Source organism: Triturus cristatus, chromosome 10 (assembly GCF_964204655.1).
Source record: "Triturus cristatus chromosome 10, aTriCri1.1, whole genome shotgun sequence".
NCBI classification, from domain to species: domain Eukaryota; kingdom Metazoa; phylum Chordata; class Amphibia; order Caudata; family Salamandridae; genus Triturus; species Triturus cristatus.
In genome coordinates this window covers 782,685,021-782,702,461 of record NC_140593.1, presented here as the reverse complement: position 1 = coordinate 782,702,461, position 17,441 = coordinate 782,685,021, and the positions used below count along the sequence as shown (strand labels likewise).

Sequence of the window (17,441 nt, the reverse complement as noted above, 5' to 3'; positions counted from 1 at the left end):
AGGAAATCATCTTGCAAATCATGGGTATTCTAAAGGTACCCAGGGTTTGTGGATTCCCCTGGAGGGGACCCAGAAATTAGCCAAAATACACCAAACTTTTTGTTGTTTTGGGAATAAAGTGCTGCAAATGAGTGTCTGGGTTTTACCCCTACAAATGGTATCAAAAAAGGGTTTGTGGGGTGGAAATCAGCATTTTCCCGTCTTTTAGGGAATGACGGAGAACCAAAATTTCATAGTTTTGGCATTTTTCCTGGACAAACTTTATTTTTGCTATTTTTTTGTGCTTTCAACCTCCTTCCAGTTGATGGTAGAAATGGGTATGAAAGCAATAATGGATCCTGGAAAGCTATACATTTTTGAAAAGTAGACAAAATTCTGAATTCAGCAAGGGGTCATTTGTATAGATCCTTCAAGGTTTTTTTTTTTATAGAAACTAGCAGGTAAATATAGGAAAATTTGAAAATTAGTGGGAAAAACAGCCTTGTGTGTCAACGTTTTCACCTGTAACTTCTAATTATGACAGCTCTTTGAAAGCAATATACCATTACATCCGCGGGACCTTACTGGTTGTGGGTATATATAGGACTTGTAGGTTCACCAAGAACCCGATGGACCCAGACCCAAAAACTGAGCAGCAACTTGCAATGATTTATGTAGCGGGTATATAGGAATTACTCTTGGAAAATGTATACATGGAAAAATTGGTATGAAAGACACCTATGTATTTCTGAAATGGGAACAAAATATAGTTTAGAAACAGATATTTGCACATTTCCGAAATTGGAAACAGTCATACTAGCATGAGAATTATCGGTCATTTTTCAAAATGACTTCTTTTTTACACACTGTCTTTCATTTGGAAGGTAGAAATGCATTGAAAGTCAATAGGTAAGAACAGTTGCTTTACAAATCTGAATTACCCTAAGTCTCCCAATAAAAATGGTACCTCACTTGTGTGGGTAGGCATAGTGCCCACGACAGGAAATGGCTCAGCTCAACGTGAGAACCCCACATTTTCACAATGAAAAATGACCCTTTTTTTTGCAAAGTGCCGAGCTGTAGTTTTTGAACCCTGGCACTGCAGGCACCCTGGGAAACCTAGCAAACCTATACATTTTTGAAAACTAGACACCCAGAGGAACACAGGATGGAGTGACTTGACTGGCTCTCACCAGGTTGTTACCCAGAATCCTTTGCAAACTTAAAAGAAATGGCCAAAAAAACATCTTTTCCTCACATTTCTGTTGTGGAAAGTTCTGGAATCTGCGTGGATCCCCAAATTTCCACTCACCCCGCGTTCCCCAAAGTCTTCTGAGAAAAATGGTACCTCACTTGCATGTGTAGGCCTAATGCCTGTGACAGGAAATGGAGCACAACGCAACGTTGACACACCACAATTTCACAGTGAAAAATGATCCTTTTTTGGCAAAGTGCCTAGCTGTAGTTTTTGAACCCTAGCTCTGCCAGCACCCAGGGAAACCTACCAAACCCACATATTTCTGGAAACTAGACACTTGGGGGATTCCAGCGAGGTATGGCTTGCGTGGATCCCCCGTTTCCTTACCCAGAATCCCCTGCAAACCTCAAATTTAGCTGAAATGAATCACTTTTTTCACTCATTTTTCTGTGGGAAAGTTGTGGTATCACCGGGCTGACACAAATTCCCTACCACCCAGCGTTCCCCCGGGTCTCTTGATAAAAACGGTGCCTCACTCGTGTGAGGCCCAAGTGCCCGCGACAGGCAAGGGCCCAAAATTTCTTGAGGCGACGAGTGAGGCAGTTTTTATCGAGAGACCCGGGGGAACGCTGGGTGGTAGGAAATTTGTGTCAGCCCGATGATGCCACAACTTTCCCATAGAAAAATGTGTGAAAAAAGTGATTTTTTTTTTCCAGCTAAATTTGAGGTTTGCAGGGGATTCTGGGTAAGGAAACGGGGGGGGGGGGGGGGCGGGGGGTCCACGCAAGCCATACCTCCCTGGAACTCCCTGAGTGTCTAGTTTTCTGAACTGTGTGGGTTTGGTAGGTTTCCCTAGGTGGCCGCCGGGCACTGGGCCAAAAACCCAGGGGACCCCCCTTGCAAAACCAGGTTATTTTGAGATGGGCAATTTTGATGTCGCCTCACTACGTTTTGGGCCCTTGCCTGTCGCGGGTACTTGGGCCTTCCACGCGAGTGAGGTACCATTTCTTTTGGAATACTTGTAGAAAGGCAGGGGTTAGGAAAGTTGTTGTTTCTTTCTGCAGCGTGGGACAAGGTACACCCTGCTTGAGACAGAAGACCAATATTTCTGCACAAACACCTATACAAGCACACAGACATACTGGTTGGATTTGGCACGAGGGGGAGTGATGGTTCAGTATATACAGTTGTATTAACCAGATATTTCACAAAAATGAAATGCACTGTTAATAATTGAAAGGATGAGAAACTGAACCATTGACTCACAGCTCATGAGCTGTAAAGCCACGACCAGGCACAAACCGCTTTACAGGCCATTCATACACCTTTCATACATGACGCATATAAAACCATTCACACCGCCAGCCGCGGGCCCAGCACATTACAACACTCATACCAGCATACGTCGCCATTCAAGGGTCCATCACTTTCACTTGCCCACATTCCTGACACAGCAACCACACCAGCTCAAGGATTGCGTGGAGTGGCGTTTTGCTAGCAGTGTGTAGTGACCAGGAGCAAGTCACTACTTGCACACGGCCAGCCGAGTGCCAGTCTGCGCACACGGCCAGCCGAGTGCCAGTCTGCGCACACGGCCAGCCGAGTGCCAGTCTGCGCACACGGCCAGCCGAGTGCCAGTCTGCGCACACGGCCAGCCGAGTGCCAGTCTGCGCACACGGCCAGCCGAGTACCAGTCTGCGCACACGGCCATCACATTTAGGATTTTTTATACAAAAAAGAAAACACAAATTGCTAATAGATACAAATCTACTAACACAAAATCTGAAACAAAATACATTGCACTAATGCCAACCTTGAAACAGAATTTTTTTTAACCAATACAGAGCACGCAGTTCACTTTACCACTCATGGATGCTCCCAAAAATTATTTTGCGTGCGGTACAATCTAAAACAAGCAGGCGCACACAGCCCAGGGTTAGGACACTCGGGGCAGTACATACGTCCTTCCGCGTACCTCTTCACCAACAGACTACATCTCCTAGTGTGAAAGTCTTTTGAGGGTGTGGGAGGAATGTGATCAGGAAAGTGGCGATCTTTCAATCGAGCCACATCCTCCACCACTCCAACTCTAGGAACAGTTGCCTGTTCCACAACAAGTCTGCCTATCTCAGACTGCTGAAACTGAACAAAAGTCAACTATGACTCAGGAGAACACTCCTTAAACACAACAAAAGCATTGAAAGTTGCTAAATTGAAGAGATGGATGGCCAACTTCTTATACCAAACATAAGCCTTACGAATAGCAGTGTAAGGTTCCAACCTCTGATCTACTCTATAAACACCACCCATGTGCTTATTGTAGTCTAAAATGCACACAGGTTCGTGCACTTACGCAATCTGACAACAGACAGCCACAAGTGAAGTACTCATCATGGATGGTAGTCCGCATGTACACATCCCTCCTGTCCACAAATTTCACAGCTAGTAGTTCATCACTAGGCAAGGAACTGCACTGTCCCCTCTGAAGATTTTTGCAAACATGCTCTTTTGGATAAACTTTATGGTTAGAGCGGATTGTGCCACAAACAAAAGTGTCCACTTTGAACAATTCCTTAAACAATTGCATAGCAGTGTAGAAGTTATCAAGGTACACATGGTTGCCTCTGTTAAACAGTCCTCTAGCAAGATCCCACACAATTTTCACAAACTCCAAAAGTGGACGGACAACCAGGGGGGGGGGGGGGGGGGGGGGGGGGTCAATAGTGGAATCCCTACCAGTGTACACACGGAACTTAAAAACATATCCTGTCCTACTCTGACAACATATACAGCTTAATTCCATAGCGTGCCCTCTTGCTAGGAATGTACTGCCTAAAAACCAAACGGCCCTTGAACAGAACCAAAGACTTATCAATAGATCTTTCTTTCCCTGGAGTATAGATATCTGAATCGATCTACAAAGTGATCAACAGGACGAATCTTAAAAAGACGTTCACTGTTGGGGTGATCTCGTGGCAACGCCAAAAGATTATCAACAAAATGCAGCATCCGAAGCAAAAGTAAATACCGATCACGAGTCATAACTGCAGGACATATGGCCGTTGCCGTCAAGGGACTGGTAGACCAATATGAAGCCATGGACAGCTTCCTTATCAAACCCATCAATAGTCAAACCCAAAAACGTAATATCTTCCAGATTTGTGGGAGTCCACTGGGTAGCTCTAGAGTGGGGCCGAAGTCTGGCACTGTTGTCCCTCAAAAACTGTTGAGCATACAAATTATTCTGCTCAACAATCTCACCCAAAAATACATCATCCATAAACTGAATAAACTGTAGAGGCAAAATATTTTTACAATCCACACTACACCCTGCATCACCACTAAAGGCAGGCAACACCGACTGCACCATGTTTGGATCAACCCAGAGTCCAGCACTTCCAGTAGGAAGCCTAGCAACCTCAGGCTGCAATCCAGGTGCCTCTTGCACCATCGGCACAGTAGTATCCTCCTCTAAAACAGGCACTTCATCCACACTGAGAGTAGCTTCATCCGCATGAGAGTACCTTCATCATCCGATGATTTCATGTGGAGAGAACTCACTGCTTGAATCTTCCCCAACCTCCTCTCCCTCAAACGCACTGTCAGTCTCGTAATCCTGGTCAGAGGAAGGTTAAAGGAGCATACCAACCACCTGCTGAGCAGTCATTCTACGGCTAGCCATAATGCTTACTACTAAAGGTAACTTGTCAAACGAGTCAACAACAACAAACACTTCGTAAAATAAGTAATAAACAAAATGGGTCTTTATCAGAAAGACCTATATGCTCAAACGATACCACTCACTTGCCAGAAGCAGCTAGACTCGCCACCACCTCCTCTGCACAGACAGTATGGATCAACAATATCCCACTAAAAAAGAAAGAGAAAAGAAAATTACACAAGACAATGCAAAACACATCGCAAAGAATTTCATGCTCAAAACACTAAATATGCTGCCCTTATGACACCACTTGCAAAAAAAAATTAATTCATGCATGACAATACTCATTGGGGTAAACCCAGCAAAAATGTTTTTCTTACCAAAAAAATGCAACTACGGAAAACTGCAGGATAACCACTGCCGAAACCGCAAACAGGAATCAAAAGTTTACACTAGAATAAAAAGGAGGAAAACAAATTACAATCACATATGCAAATAATGCACCAGTCCACACACACTCCACCAGCCAAGCTAAGGGGTAGGTGGGCCTAAGAGTATAAATAAAATATTCACCCCCGTAAAAGGGGAGCAGCCCGTGAGGCCACTCCCCAACACAAAAATTAAATAGCAACCTTGGTGTCTAGTGGCTTCTGCCCCCCCTTGGGCAGATGGGCCTAAAAACATACTGCTATTCTGCCACCCAAAGAGGGCAGAAATTGCCACAATCATCCTCCCATAAAAGGTAGCAATCCTTGCCCAAGGGGCCACTCCCCGCAAACCAATCCCTGGTGGTCTAGTGGGCCCTATTTTTAAAAAATGTCGAGATTCGAGGCTGTTCTGTTACACAGATTTAAAGAAATGTTATAGTAGAAGAGACACACAGCTGTCATGGGGCAAAATTAACTTTGAGGCAGGGTACCATTCTCCCTAATTAATCCGTTCGAAGAGGCAGAGTAATGCTTAACCATGAATGAACTATGCATTTAAACAGATGTTGAAAATTCAGACCTTTCTATGGAAAAAAAGCATGCTGTTCCTGCCTTAAAAAAAAATCACAAACTACTGCTGCAGATTAGATACAACGCAGAACTCTATGGTATGCGGAGAAGAGTGTCGCAATCATCTAGGTCACTGTGCTGGCCTGCTCCCTTCGGACTGGCAACTGTCTCTAGCACATCGCTGCTTAGACTGTGGGCAGTTCTGTGGTCTGCAGTGAGTGACCCCACAGGCTGCAGCTACAGTGTAGAGGCCGAGCAGCAGAACTTATTTTCCCAGCACTGACTCCATTGTTAGGTCAGAGAACGTGGGGTTTAATGTTCCTCCTGGGAGAGATCAGAGATTTGCCCAGTGCAAGTTGACTCACCAGTAGAGTAAAGGGTTAATGTGTCTGCTGCAAAGAACGTGCGTCATGCATATCACAGAACCTAATGTTGCTAAAAGGGATTAATTTGGTTAGAAATGTATTCATTAGCAAGCCCAACCCCAACTACTGTGGTACGCTTTCAATCCTCAGTTGGTGCCCCTCCAGATCAAACACTTAAAATATATTGCAGTTACACAATAATTTTACTGTATGATCAGCTCACAAGGATACTAGATGAATGCCCTTCCATATATGTTCCCCTCATCTTCATTGCTTGATTTTGCTTGCAAGAAAGTGTCACTCAGTCGTTGAATGTCACTCATAATTGCACTGAAATTACGAAAATGTCACACATAGCAATCTGGAACCTTGGCAGCTATGCAATTCCCCAGTAAAAATACCCAGATCGGCATCCCACCGGGGGGGGGGGGGGGGGGGGGGGGGGGGCATGACGAGCTGGACTAGTCATGAGCCACTGTGTGTTGTGAAGAGTCCAGCTCGTCATGAGCATCGACGGGGTTGAAATTCCAAGAGTGAGGTTGCATACAATCTTTAACATGATAAAATATTGGCTAATTTGTTCATTTTCGTAATAAAATGTTGATCCTTCCGCTGGCCCTTCTAACATACCCCGTGCAAGGCCAGACATTTCCCATCACTTCAATACGAAAGAGGCATTCTCATTTAAACAGGTTTTCCCCCTTGAAATTAAGGAAACCACCTTGCCCATAGCATATTTCTAATGCCGGTATTCTACCAAAAAAAAGCTGTGCTGGGAAATGCACATTTCATTTAGTAGATAGTCCTGGTCCGTGCCAGGTTCATCCTGATGCAGATGACTGTCCCTCTTGTTGTAGGTCGGCACTGGGCTCTTTAGGTAATTTATTGAGTTATACTTTATCAAAAACATCTATTAATGAAAATGCCCCCAGAGGTAGATTAATCTCATTTGCCAGAGGGAGTCAATTTTATGATCACCATTTCAGACCAAACATTCCTTTGTGTGTGCCGTTCAGAGGTATAACCTCTTTCTACAAGAAGAGTAGAGGCATGCTAGGTTTTGTAGACTAAAAAGCAAGAGCACTGGTGTGTGGCAAAAAGCTTATGTTTGTGCAGTTTAAATTGGTACTTTTAAATGGAGCTACTTGTAAATCAACTCCACTAAACCTCTAACAGGAAATCTAGACTCTCCAGGAGTTTCACATTCTTGAGAGTCCTTAATCTAATTTGTCCTCAATTGTTGCTTTACTCAATGCTAACATTTGGTCTTTCACCTCAAAGGTGATAAAAGTAGGTAGTAAAATTGATGCAGCCTTCTCCGTTGAAGGTTTTTAGGGGCATATACTTGTTTCCAGAGTTGATATTAGCTGCTCTGTAGTTAAGTTAACTCCACAGATACTTATTAGTTTGATATCGTTGATGGATTTTGAATTTGCTAGCTCAGATTCATACTTTTAAATGGTGTGTAGCTTGGTGAGGGGGGTGGGCATATAGAGATTGTGTACCATCTTTTTTGGTGGTAATGTAAAAGTAAAGGTTTTGATTTTCTCAGTTTAGCTCCTTAGTCTGTTGGGGCAGGGCTGTTGAAGTTTCTGATCAATGTGTTGGGTGGGCTTTAAGTTACTCTTAATAAATTTGGACTCCGAGGTTTAAAGATGGTGTTAAGAGCTGGCTGGGTATTAAACTGTTGAAATGGGCTGAGACCTCTGTTTTCCTGTCATTCACATAGTTATTGAGTGCTCAGGCACCGACGGTTTTACTCTGCCAATATGGGATGGCAGGAGTTAATCAGTGAACCCTGGGGGAGGGGGAGGGGGAGGGGGGGGGGGTCAGAGGGCAACCTAGAAGCTTAGAAATTCCCTTTGTTTTCTAAAGTACTGTGCAAATTGACATAACGAAGTCGAGAACCTCAAAAGTGCCAAAAAGACAAACCGCTCAAAAAGGGTATTTGAATTCGAAGGTCTAGTGGATAGTCCCAAAAGCCCCTGCTGTACAGCAGGTTGTCCACAGCAGCCAATGGGCCCATAGAGACTGGGGGTATAGTGTGGCCAGAGTATACTACAGCTTGTATATTATGCTGGATTTCTAAGTGTTAAACTCTTTCAAAACTACTCAAGCTGTGTAAAAAACTTTTCATATTTTCATTGTCATAAAGAGTCAGTTGAATCGGAGATAAACTTTTGGTGATGAGTTGCGTACCTGAAGAATTTCTCAGCTAGTGTTCTATTTATCATTTTTTGCGACACGCCACTGTGGAAGAACTTGGGTTGCTGTGGTCTAGATTTATTATTTTCAGTTTACTGTTTTTAGTGCATTTGTTCGGTCCTCAGTGTCAGTTAAACTTGGTGTAATTAAGCCATGATTTCCGTTCATCAACATTGTTTTATACTTCCATGTATAGTTAAGCTGTCATCGGCTGAGTAATGTATTCTCTTTTGACAGATACAAGTTGGCGTTCAGAAGCTACCTTTCAATTTACAGTGGAGCGTTTCAGCAGATTAAGTGAATCAGTCCTGAGCCCGCCTTGCTTTGTACGTAACCTTCCGTGGAAGATAATGGTGATGCCTCGATTTTACCCAGATAGACCCCATCAGAAGAGTGCGGGTTTCTTTCTTCAGTGCAACGCTGAATCTGATTCCACGTAAGGACTTCTGTAAAAGGTTACAAAAAATTGACACCGGAGAGTTTTTTTAAAGTAGTGTTTCATTACCATTTTCTCATAGAAATGAGTGTAAGATGGGGCTGTGGTCTTGGCTTTTCCAGATGTATTTATATTGATGTGCTGCTTCAATTTGATTTGTCTTAGTAGTTTAAGTACATGTCTCCATTGGGGACCCCATCTTTGGTGTCTGTTAAAATCACACCTCATAAGCCACTAACAGTTACTTTATGAACACTCCTACATTTGAAATCCGATTGTCAGCTGTAGTGAGATACGCTTCCCTAGTCTCATTCTACATGGGCGCAGCCCCATCATGTTTAACCCCTTTGCTGCCTTAACCTCCTCCACCCAACCCCCCCACCCCTGTGCTAAACCATTTTTTGGCTATTTGGGGTAGTTTGTGCTTAGGCCTCTGTAACTTTTTGACCACAAAGTATCCACACCAAATTGGCGTCATTTTCTTTCAAAATCATGGGGATTCCAAAGATACCCAGGGTTTGTGGATTCCCCTCGAGGGGACCCAGAAATAAGCCAAAATACAGGTACATTTTGTTTTTTGGTGAAAAAGTGCTGCAAAAGAAAGTGTTTGTTCGAGGCATATGAGCTGCAGATCACACACTGAGGATAAGATCGCCATCTGGTGTTGGGCTCGGATGATTGCAGGTTGTTGTTGTCTTCGGAGAAGTCTTTGGTCACGAGGTTGGTGACTCCTCCCCTGGACAACAGTGCGCATGGGCATCCACTCCATCGGCAGATTGTTTTTTTCCGCCATTGGGTTCGGATGAACTTTTTTCCGCTCCAGCAGAAAACTTCCAGCAATCAATTTAACTCTTTAATCTTCATTTCATCGACGTCGACATCAACTCGGACCGGTTCCGGAAGCGGCTGATGGACAGGACACCCTTCAAAAAATGCCCCCAGTGTGGAGCGAAGTTCCCCCACAGTGACCACCACGAGGTTTGCAACCTCTGCCTGTCGCCGGAACACAACGAGTCCACCTGTCCAGCTTGTTCCGCTTTCCGTTCGAAGAAGACCCTCCGGGACCGAAGAGCTCGACGCCATATTATGGCCAAACCAGCTCCAGAACCGGAGGACATCTTTGCTCAAGATGTTCCCGAAGACGACACCGAAGATCTCGAGATCGTGTCCGAAGCCGACGATTCCGATGACCTCATCACTCCAGGGCAGCGTGTGAGTACCACCCCCCCTGCCCCTGCCCCATCCAAAAAAGCATTGGTCAAGACTCCGCCAGTTGGGCCCAGTCGCGACCGGAAATCCTCTTCAGAAGCCCCGCCCTCGGGCCCGGCTCCGAAGACAACTAAGCCTGTGGGTGGCTCGGGCTCGAGCAAACCTCACCTAATTGTGCCTTTAACACCCTCGGCACCCAAACACCCATTGTCGGCACCGAAACAGGCTCCAAGACCGAAATCTCCTTCGGCACAGAAACGTTCCTCGGCACCGAAGTCTCCACCGGCACCGAAACGTTCTTCAACATCGATGCCTGAAAGTCCGTCGGCACCGAAACCTCAGTCGGCACCGAAACCTCAGTCGGCACCGAAACCTCAGTCGGCACCGAAACCTCAGTCGGCACCGAAACCTCAGTCGGCACCGAAACCTCAGTCGGCACCGAAACATCAGTCGGCACCGAAAAATCAGTCGACACCGAAAAATCAGTCGACACCGAAAAATCAGTCGACACCGAAAAAATCATCGGAGCCGAAAACTGCGTCCCCGCCGAAACAAGCTCATAAAGACCCGAAGCGGACGTCACAGACACCACCTTCGGAGCCAGATCTTTTTCGACCAGATCCTACTCAGAAGCGGATCTATATCAATCCTAAAACGGGACATGTGACTGCCATCCCATATAAAAAGCGGAAGCTGGACACTACACCTCCCCCAGCTCCCATACGGAAAAAGGACTGTGCTACTTCACCACTTCGTCCTTCCTCTCCTGTTTTACCTCCTAACCCGTCCCCCCCCCTCCTCCTCCTGATTCTCCTTTACCTTTACCTTTACCATCTCCCTATCATTCACCTCCTCCACAGGATGATAATGATGACTTAGGGGGAGGGGCGGACCCTGATTTATTTGACGATCCTGTTGACCCAAACGACCCTTTTACGTTCCCAGACCCAGCACCCATGGATGACTGGTCTTATCCTATACCTGACATGCCTGACCCCACTACCTACCCTTCCAAGCCCTCCCCTCCTGATGACCACCTAGGGTACGGCCAACTTATAAATAGGGCAGCAACATTCCACGGCGTTACTATGCACACAGACGCCATTGAAGAGGACTTCCTCCTTGATACCTTTGAGCAGTCACAAAAGACTGTTCACATACTGCCCATGATCAAAGGGGTCATAAAGCATGCTACTGAAGTCTTTAAAGACCCTGTTCGAGCTAGGGTTCTCAACCCACGCATCGAAAAAAAGTACCGACCAGCCCCGCAAGACCCTGCATACATTAAGGCCCAGCTCCCTTTAGACTCCCTAGTCGTATCAAATGCCAGGAAGCGCGCTAACTCACAGACAACTGGAGAAACGCCTCCCCCAGACAAGGAGTCTAAGCTTTTAGAAGCCTCGGGCAAACGGGTCGCCGCGCAGGCGGCTAACCATTGGCGTATTGCGAATACCCAGGCCCTGTTAGCCAGGTATGATAGAGCGCATTATGACCAACTTGAGGACCTTATGCAACATCTGCCTGAACCTTTTAAGTCCCAGGCCTCTGACCTCATCCAAGAAGGCAAATTAATATCTAATGCCTCCATTAAATGCGCCTTAGATGCAGCAGACACTGCTTCTAGAGCGGTCAATACTGGCGTCTTACTCAGACGACATGCCTGGCTCCGTATTTCCGGTTTTAAACCGGAGGTTCAAACCGCAATTTTAGCTCAACCTTTCAACCAAGAGCAGCTATTTGGCCCTGCAGTGGACACTGCATTAGAAAAAATGAAAAAGGATAATGAAACTGCCAAGTCTATGGGAGCACTGCAGTCTCATCAAAACCGGGGTTCCTTTCGTCGCTCCTTTTATAGAGGAGGCTCCAAAAACACATCAACTGAGACCACGTCCACCTTTAAAAATTCTGGACAAACATCCCCTAACAGAGGTTACTTCCGGGGAGGTTATAGGGGAAACAATAACAAAGGTCGAGGACGGGGCAACAACAACAACACCCGCACCTCACAAGCCACCAAACAGTGACTTGCCACCACTCCCCCCAGACCATTCCACTCCGGTCGGGGGGCGACTCCAACAATTCCTGCCTGTCTGGACTTCCATCACCACAGACAGGTGGGTAAGACAAATTATCCAGTCTGGCTACTGCCTCGAACTCATACAATCCCCCCCAAACATACCGCCCAAACAACGTCCAATGTCCTCGCATCATCTCTCTCTCCTCAAACAAGAAGTTCAATCCCTGTTACAAAAACATGCGATAGAACCAGTCCCCCTTCAACATCAGGGAAAAGGGGTATATTCTCTATACTTCCTCATTCCCAAAAAGGACAAAACACTAAGGCCCATACTGGATCTCAGACTACTAAACCAGTATATACATTCGGATCATTTTCACATGACCACTCTCCAACAAGTCCTCCCACTTTTACAACAGGGAGACTTCCTCGCCACATTGGACCTCAAGGACGCATACTTTCACATCCCTATGCATCCCGCTCACAGAAAATATCTACGATTTGTGGTAGATGGGCAACACTATCAATTTACAGTTCTCCCATTCGGAGTAACAACAGCACCCAGAGTGTTCACCAAGTGCCTAGCAGTCGTGGCAGCGCATCTCAGAAGACAACAGATCCATGTCTTCCCCTATCTGGACGATTGGCTCATAAAAGCCAATACATACCAAAAATGCGTTCTCCACACTCATCGCACGATTCAAACTCTCCACGATTTGGGATTCACTATCAACTACCCCAAATCCCACCTACAACCTTCCCACTTACATCAGTATCTAGGAGCAACCATAGATACATCCAAAGCCATTGCCTATCCCAGCACAGCCAGGATAGCCAGTATACAAAATCTCATCTCTCAATTTCAAACTCATCCATCTCTTCCAGCAAGAGTGTTCATGCAGCTCCTAGGCATGATGGCGTCGTGCATCTCCATAGTCCCACACGCACGACTTCAAATGCGTCCCTTACAAGAGTGCTTAGCACAACAGTGGAACCAAGCTCACGGACAACTTACCGATCTGGTGTTGGTGGACAGTCGCTCACTTCGATCACTGAAATGGTGGAACACCATCAACCTGTCCAAAGGGAGACCGTTCTTAGAGCCTCTTCCACAAGTTGTGCTAACTACAGACGCATCTCTCACGGGGTGGGGAGCCCACCTCCTTCACCATACCACTCAGGGCAGATGGACCAGTCAACAAAAACTGCTCCACATCAACCACCTGGAACTCTTAGCAGTGTTCCTAGCACTAAAATCCTTTCAAATTCACCTAAAGAACAAAACTGTCCTCATACGCACAGACAACATGACGACAATGTATTATATACAGAAACAGGGAGGGACACACTCTCTCCAACTGTCCCAACTGGCACAGCAAATCTGGAGATGGGCAATTCCCCAAAACATCTACCTGTTAGCAGAACATCTCCCAGGGATCCACAACCAAGTGGCCGACCTCCTAAGTCGCCACACACAACAGATCCACGAATGGGAACTACACCCCAAGGTTCTACTCCCCTTCTTCCAAAAGTGGGGACAACCAGACATAGACCTGTTCGCCACTCCCGAAAACACAAAATGCCCAACCTTCGCCGCCAGGTTTCCACACCCACAGTCGAAGGGCAATGCCCTATGGATGAACTGGTCAGGCAGATTTGCGTACGCCTTTCCGCCTCTCCCACTAGTTCCATTTGTGGTACGCAAACTGAAACAACAGTCACTAACACTAATACTAGTGGCTCCCACTTGGGCACGTCAACCGTGGTTCACCACACTTCTGGAACTATCTTTAGTTCCACATCAAAAGCTACGCCTCTCCCCGGATCTGTTAACCCAGAACCATGGAGAAATCAGACACCCAGATCCTCAAACACTGAACCTAGCGATCTGGCTCCTGAGGTCTTAGAGTTCGGTTACCTCAATCTCCCTCCAGACTGTATGAATATCATAAAAGAAGCCAGACGCCCTACTACTAGAGCGTGTTATGCCGCTAAATGGAAACGATTTGCCATCTACTGCGCTAATAATAACATACATCCATTGGATGCTTCCATCCAAAACATCATTTGCTATCTACTACACTTGCAAAGATGCAATCTAGCGTATTCCTCTATACGATTACACCTAGCAGCCTTGGCAGCCTACTTGCAAAATAGGCAACACCTGTCCCTTTTTAAGGTACCAGCCATCAAAGCGTTTATGGAAGGTCTCAAAAGGATTCTTCCCCCAAGATTGCCACCTGCCCCAGTGTGGAATCTCAATGTGGTTCTAACAAGACTCATGGGCCCCCCATTTGAACCTATGCACAAATGTGAATTGCAATTCCTAACATGGAAGGTAGCCTTCCTTATCGCAATCACTTCCCTGCGCAGAGTAAGTGAAATACAAGCCCTTACACTTGAAGAACCTTTCTTACAACTACACCGTAACAAAGTGGTTCTTAGGACAAACCCTAAATTTCTTCCAAAAGTGATTTCCCCTTTCCACCTTAACCAATCAGTAGAACTACCGGTCTTTTTCCCAAATCCAGACTCGGTAGCTGAAAGGGCCCTACATACCTTAGATGTTAAAAGAGCATTGCTTTATTACATCGACAGAACAAAACCTTTTCGAAAGACAAAACAACTCTTTGTTGCTTTCGCGCCACCACACAAAGGCAACCCAATCTCCAAATCAGGGATAGCCAGGTGGATAGTTAAATGCATCCAAATATGCTACCTCAAGGCTAAACGTACACTCACAGTTCCCCCTAGGGCGCACTCCACGCGTAAAATAGGGGCTTCTATGGCCTTCTTAGGCAATATTCCCTTAGAAGACATTTGCAAGGCAGCCACATGGTCTACCACGCATACCTTCACTAAACACTATTGTGTTGACGTGCAGGCCAAACAACAGGCCTCCGTGGGCCAGGCTGTCCTAAAAACTTTATTTCAAACTGCTGCAACGGATACAGGCGACCACCGCTAAGGGGAGCACTGCTGTATAATCTATCCTCAGTGTGTGATCTGCAGCTCATATGCCTCGAACGGAATATGCTACTTACCAGTATGCATCTGTTCTTGGCATGTAGAGCTGCAGAGTCACACACGCCCGCCCGCCTCCCCGGGACCTGTATCTGTTCCAGCATCCGTCTTACTTAGACATTACACATGGACATCCTTTCTTTCTTTTCTATATACTCCATCTTTTCCCATCATGGCGAAAAACAATCTGCCGATGGAGTGGATGCCCATGCGCACTGTTGTCCAGGGGAGGAGTCACCAACCTCGTGACCAAAGACTTCTCCGAAGACAACAACAACCTGCAATCATCCGAGCCCAACACCAGATGGCGATCTTATCCTCAGTGTGTGACTCTGCAGCTCTACATGCCAAGAACAGATGCATACTGGTAAGTAGCATATTCCTTTCACCCCCTGCAAATGGTATCAACAAAGGGTTTGTGGTGCTTAAATCACCCATCTTCACAGCTTTCAAGGACTGAAGATTTTCTTTTTTACACAGTTTTGACATTTTACTGGGGTAAAGTCTATTTTTTTTGTGTTCAACCTACTTCCAGTTAATGGTAGAAATGGGTATGAAAGCAATAATGGATCCTGGAAAGCTATACATTTCAGAAAAGACAACATTCTGAATTCAAAGGGGTCATTTGTGTAGATCCTTAAGGTTTTCTTTATAGAAACGAACAGTTGAAAATAGGAAAAAATGAGTTGGGAAAAAAAACCCATTTGTGCCAACGTTTTCACCTGTAACTAATTCTAAGAATGACAGATTCTTTTTAAGCAATATACCGTTACATCCGCTGGAACTTTTTGGTTTTGGGGATATATAGGACTTGTAGGTTCACTAAGAACCCGACTAACCCTGAGCCAATAACTGAGCAGCGTCTTGCAATGGTTTTTTATTGTGTACTGGGTATATAGGAGTTCATTTGGGAAAATATTTACATCGAAAAAGCGGGATTAAAGACACCTATGTATTTCTGAAATTAGAACAAAATAAAGAGTTTGGAAGCAGAAGCTATTTGCTCATCTCTGAAATTGAGAGTATCCATACTAGCATGTGAATTATAGGACATTTTTCGAAGTGACTTCTTTTTTTACACATTCTTTCATTTGGAAGGCAGAAATGCATAGAAAGTCAATAGGTGATAGTTGCTCTACAGTTCTATTACCCTAAGTCTCCCGAAAAATATGGTATCTCACTTGTGTGGGTAGGCCAGTGCCTGCGACAGGAAACTGCTCAAAAACAAACGTGGACACCACATTTTTACAGTGAAAACTGACCCCCCTTTTTTATTTTATTTTAAAGTGCCTAACTGTGTATTTTGACCCCTAGCCCTGCCGGCACTTAGGGAAACCTAGCAAACCTATATATTTTTAAAAACTAGACACCCAGGGGAATCCAGGATGGGGTGACTTGACTGGCTCTCACCAGGTTGTTACCCAGAATCCCTTGCGAACCTCAAACTTTGTCACCAAAAAAACATATGTTTGAGGCTTATGAGCTGCAGATCACGCACTTAGGATAGTAGATCGCCATCTGGTGTTGGTCTCGGATGCTTGCAGGTTGTTGTCTTCGGAAGAAGTCTTTGGTCATGAGATAGGTGACTCCTCCCTTGGACTACAGTGCGCATGGACATCAACTCCATCCTCAGATTGTTTTTTTCCGCCATTGGGTTCCGATGTAACTTTTCCGCTCCGGCTGAAAACCTCTATTTACAAGCTTTTCGAAGCGCTTAAACTCCTACGATACCGAAGCACCTTCATTCGACATCGATTTTATCGACTCGATTCCAGACATCGGCGCGGGCTGCTGGACCGATCGACGCTGTAAGGCCTACGGCTCATGAAAAGGACGGCGTTCAAAAAATGCCCCCAGTGTGGAGCAAAATTTCCGCACAGTGACCACCACAAGGTCTGTAACCTGTGCCTATCACCGGAACACGACGAGTCCAGCTGTCCAGCCTGCGCAGCATTTCGATCCAAAAAGACCATTCGAGATTGAAGGGCTCGACGCCACATCATGCATCAGAGACCAGCTCCGGAACCAGAAAACTTCTTTGACGAGGGTCCAGATGTCCCGAAAGAAGATTCCGAGGATCTCCAAATCATCTCCGAGGCAGACGACTCAGACGACCCCATTACTTCTGGGCAACGCGTGAGTACTACTGCCCCTGCCCCAACCCATACAAAACCTAAGGCATTGGTCAAAACTTTGCCTGCTGGCCTCAGTCGACTGAAAACATCCTTCAGAAACCCCGCCTCCGGCCTCGGCTTCGAAGAAACATAAGCCTTCCTGTAGCTCGGGCCCGAGCAAGCCGCATGTCATTGTTCCACCGGCACCTTCGGTACCGAAGACACATGACCTCTC

The 17,441-nt window shown here is 45.8% G+C and overlaps 1 protein-coding gene across 2 annotated transcripts in view; it reads left to right on the top strand.

The window, feature by feature from the left end:
• The window catches only part of USP7 (ubiquitin specific peptidase 7), a 1,511,465-nt gene that overhangs the window by 156,463 nt on the left and 1,337,561 nt on the right, over window positions 1-17,441 (top strand). For both annotated transcript variants that reach the window (XM_085628311.1, XM_085628312.1), the window contains exon 3: window positions 8,644-8,842. In XM_085628311.1, coding sequence (XP_085484437.1) covers window positions 8,644-8,842 — 199 coding nt within the window. The remainder of the gene's footprint in view (window positions 1-8,643; window positions 8,843-17,441) is intronic.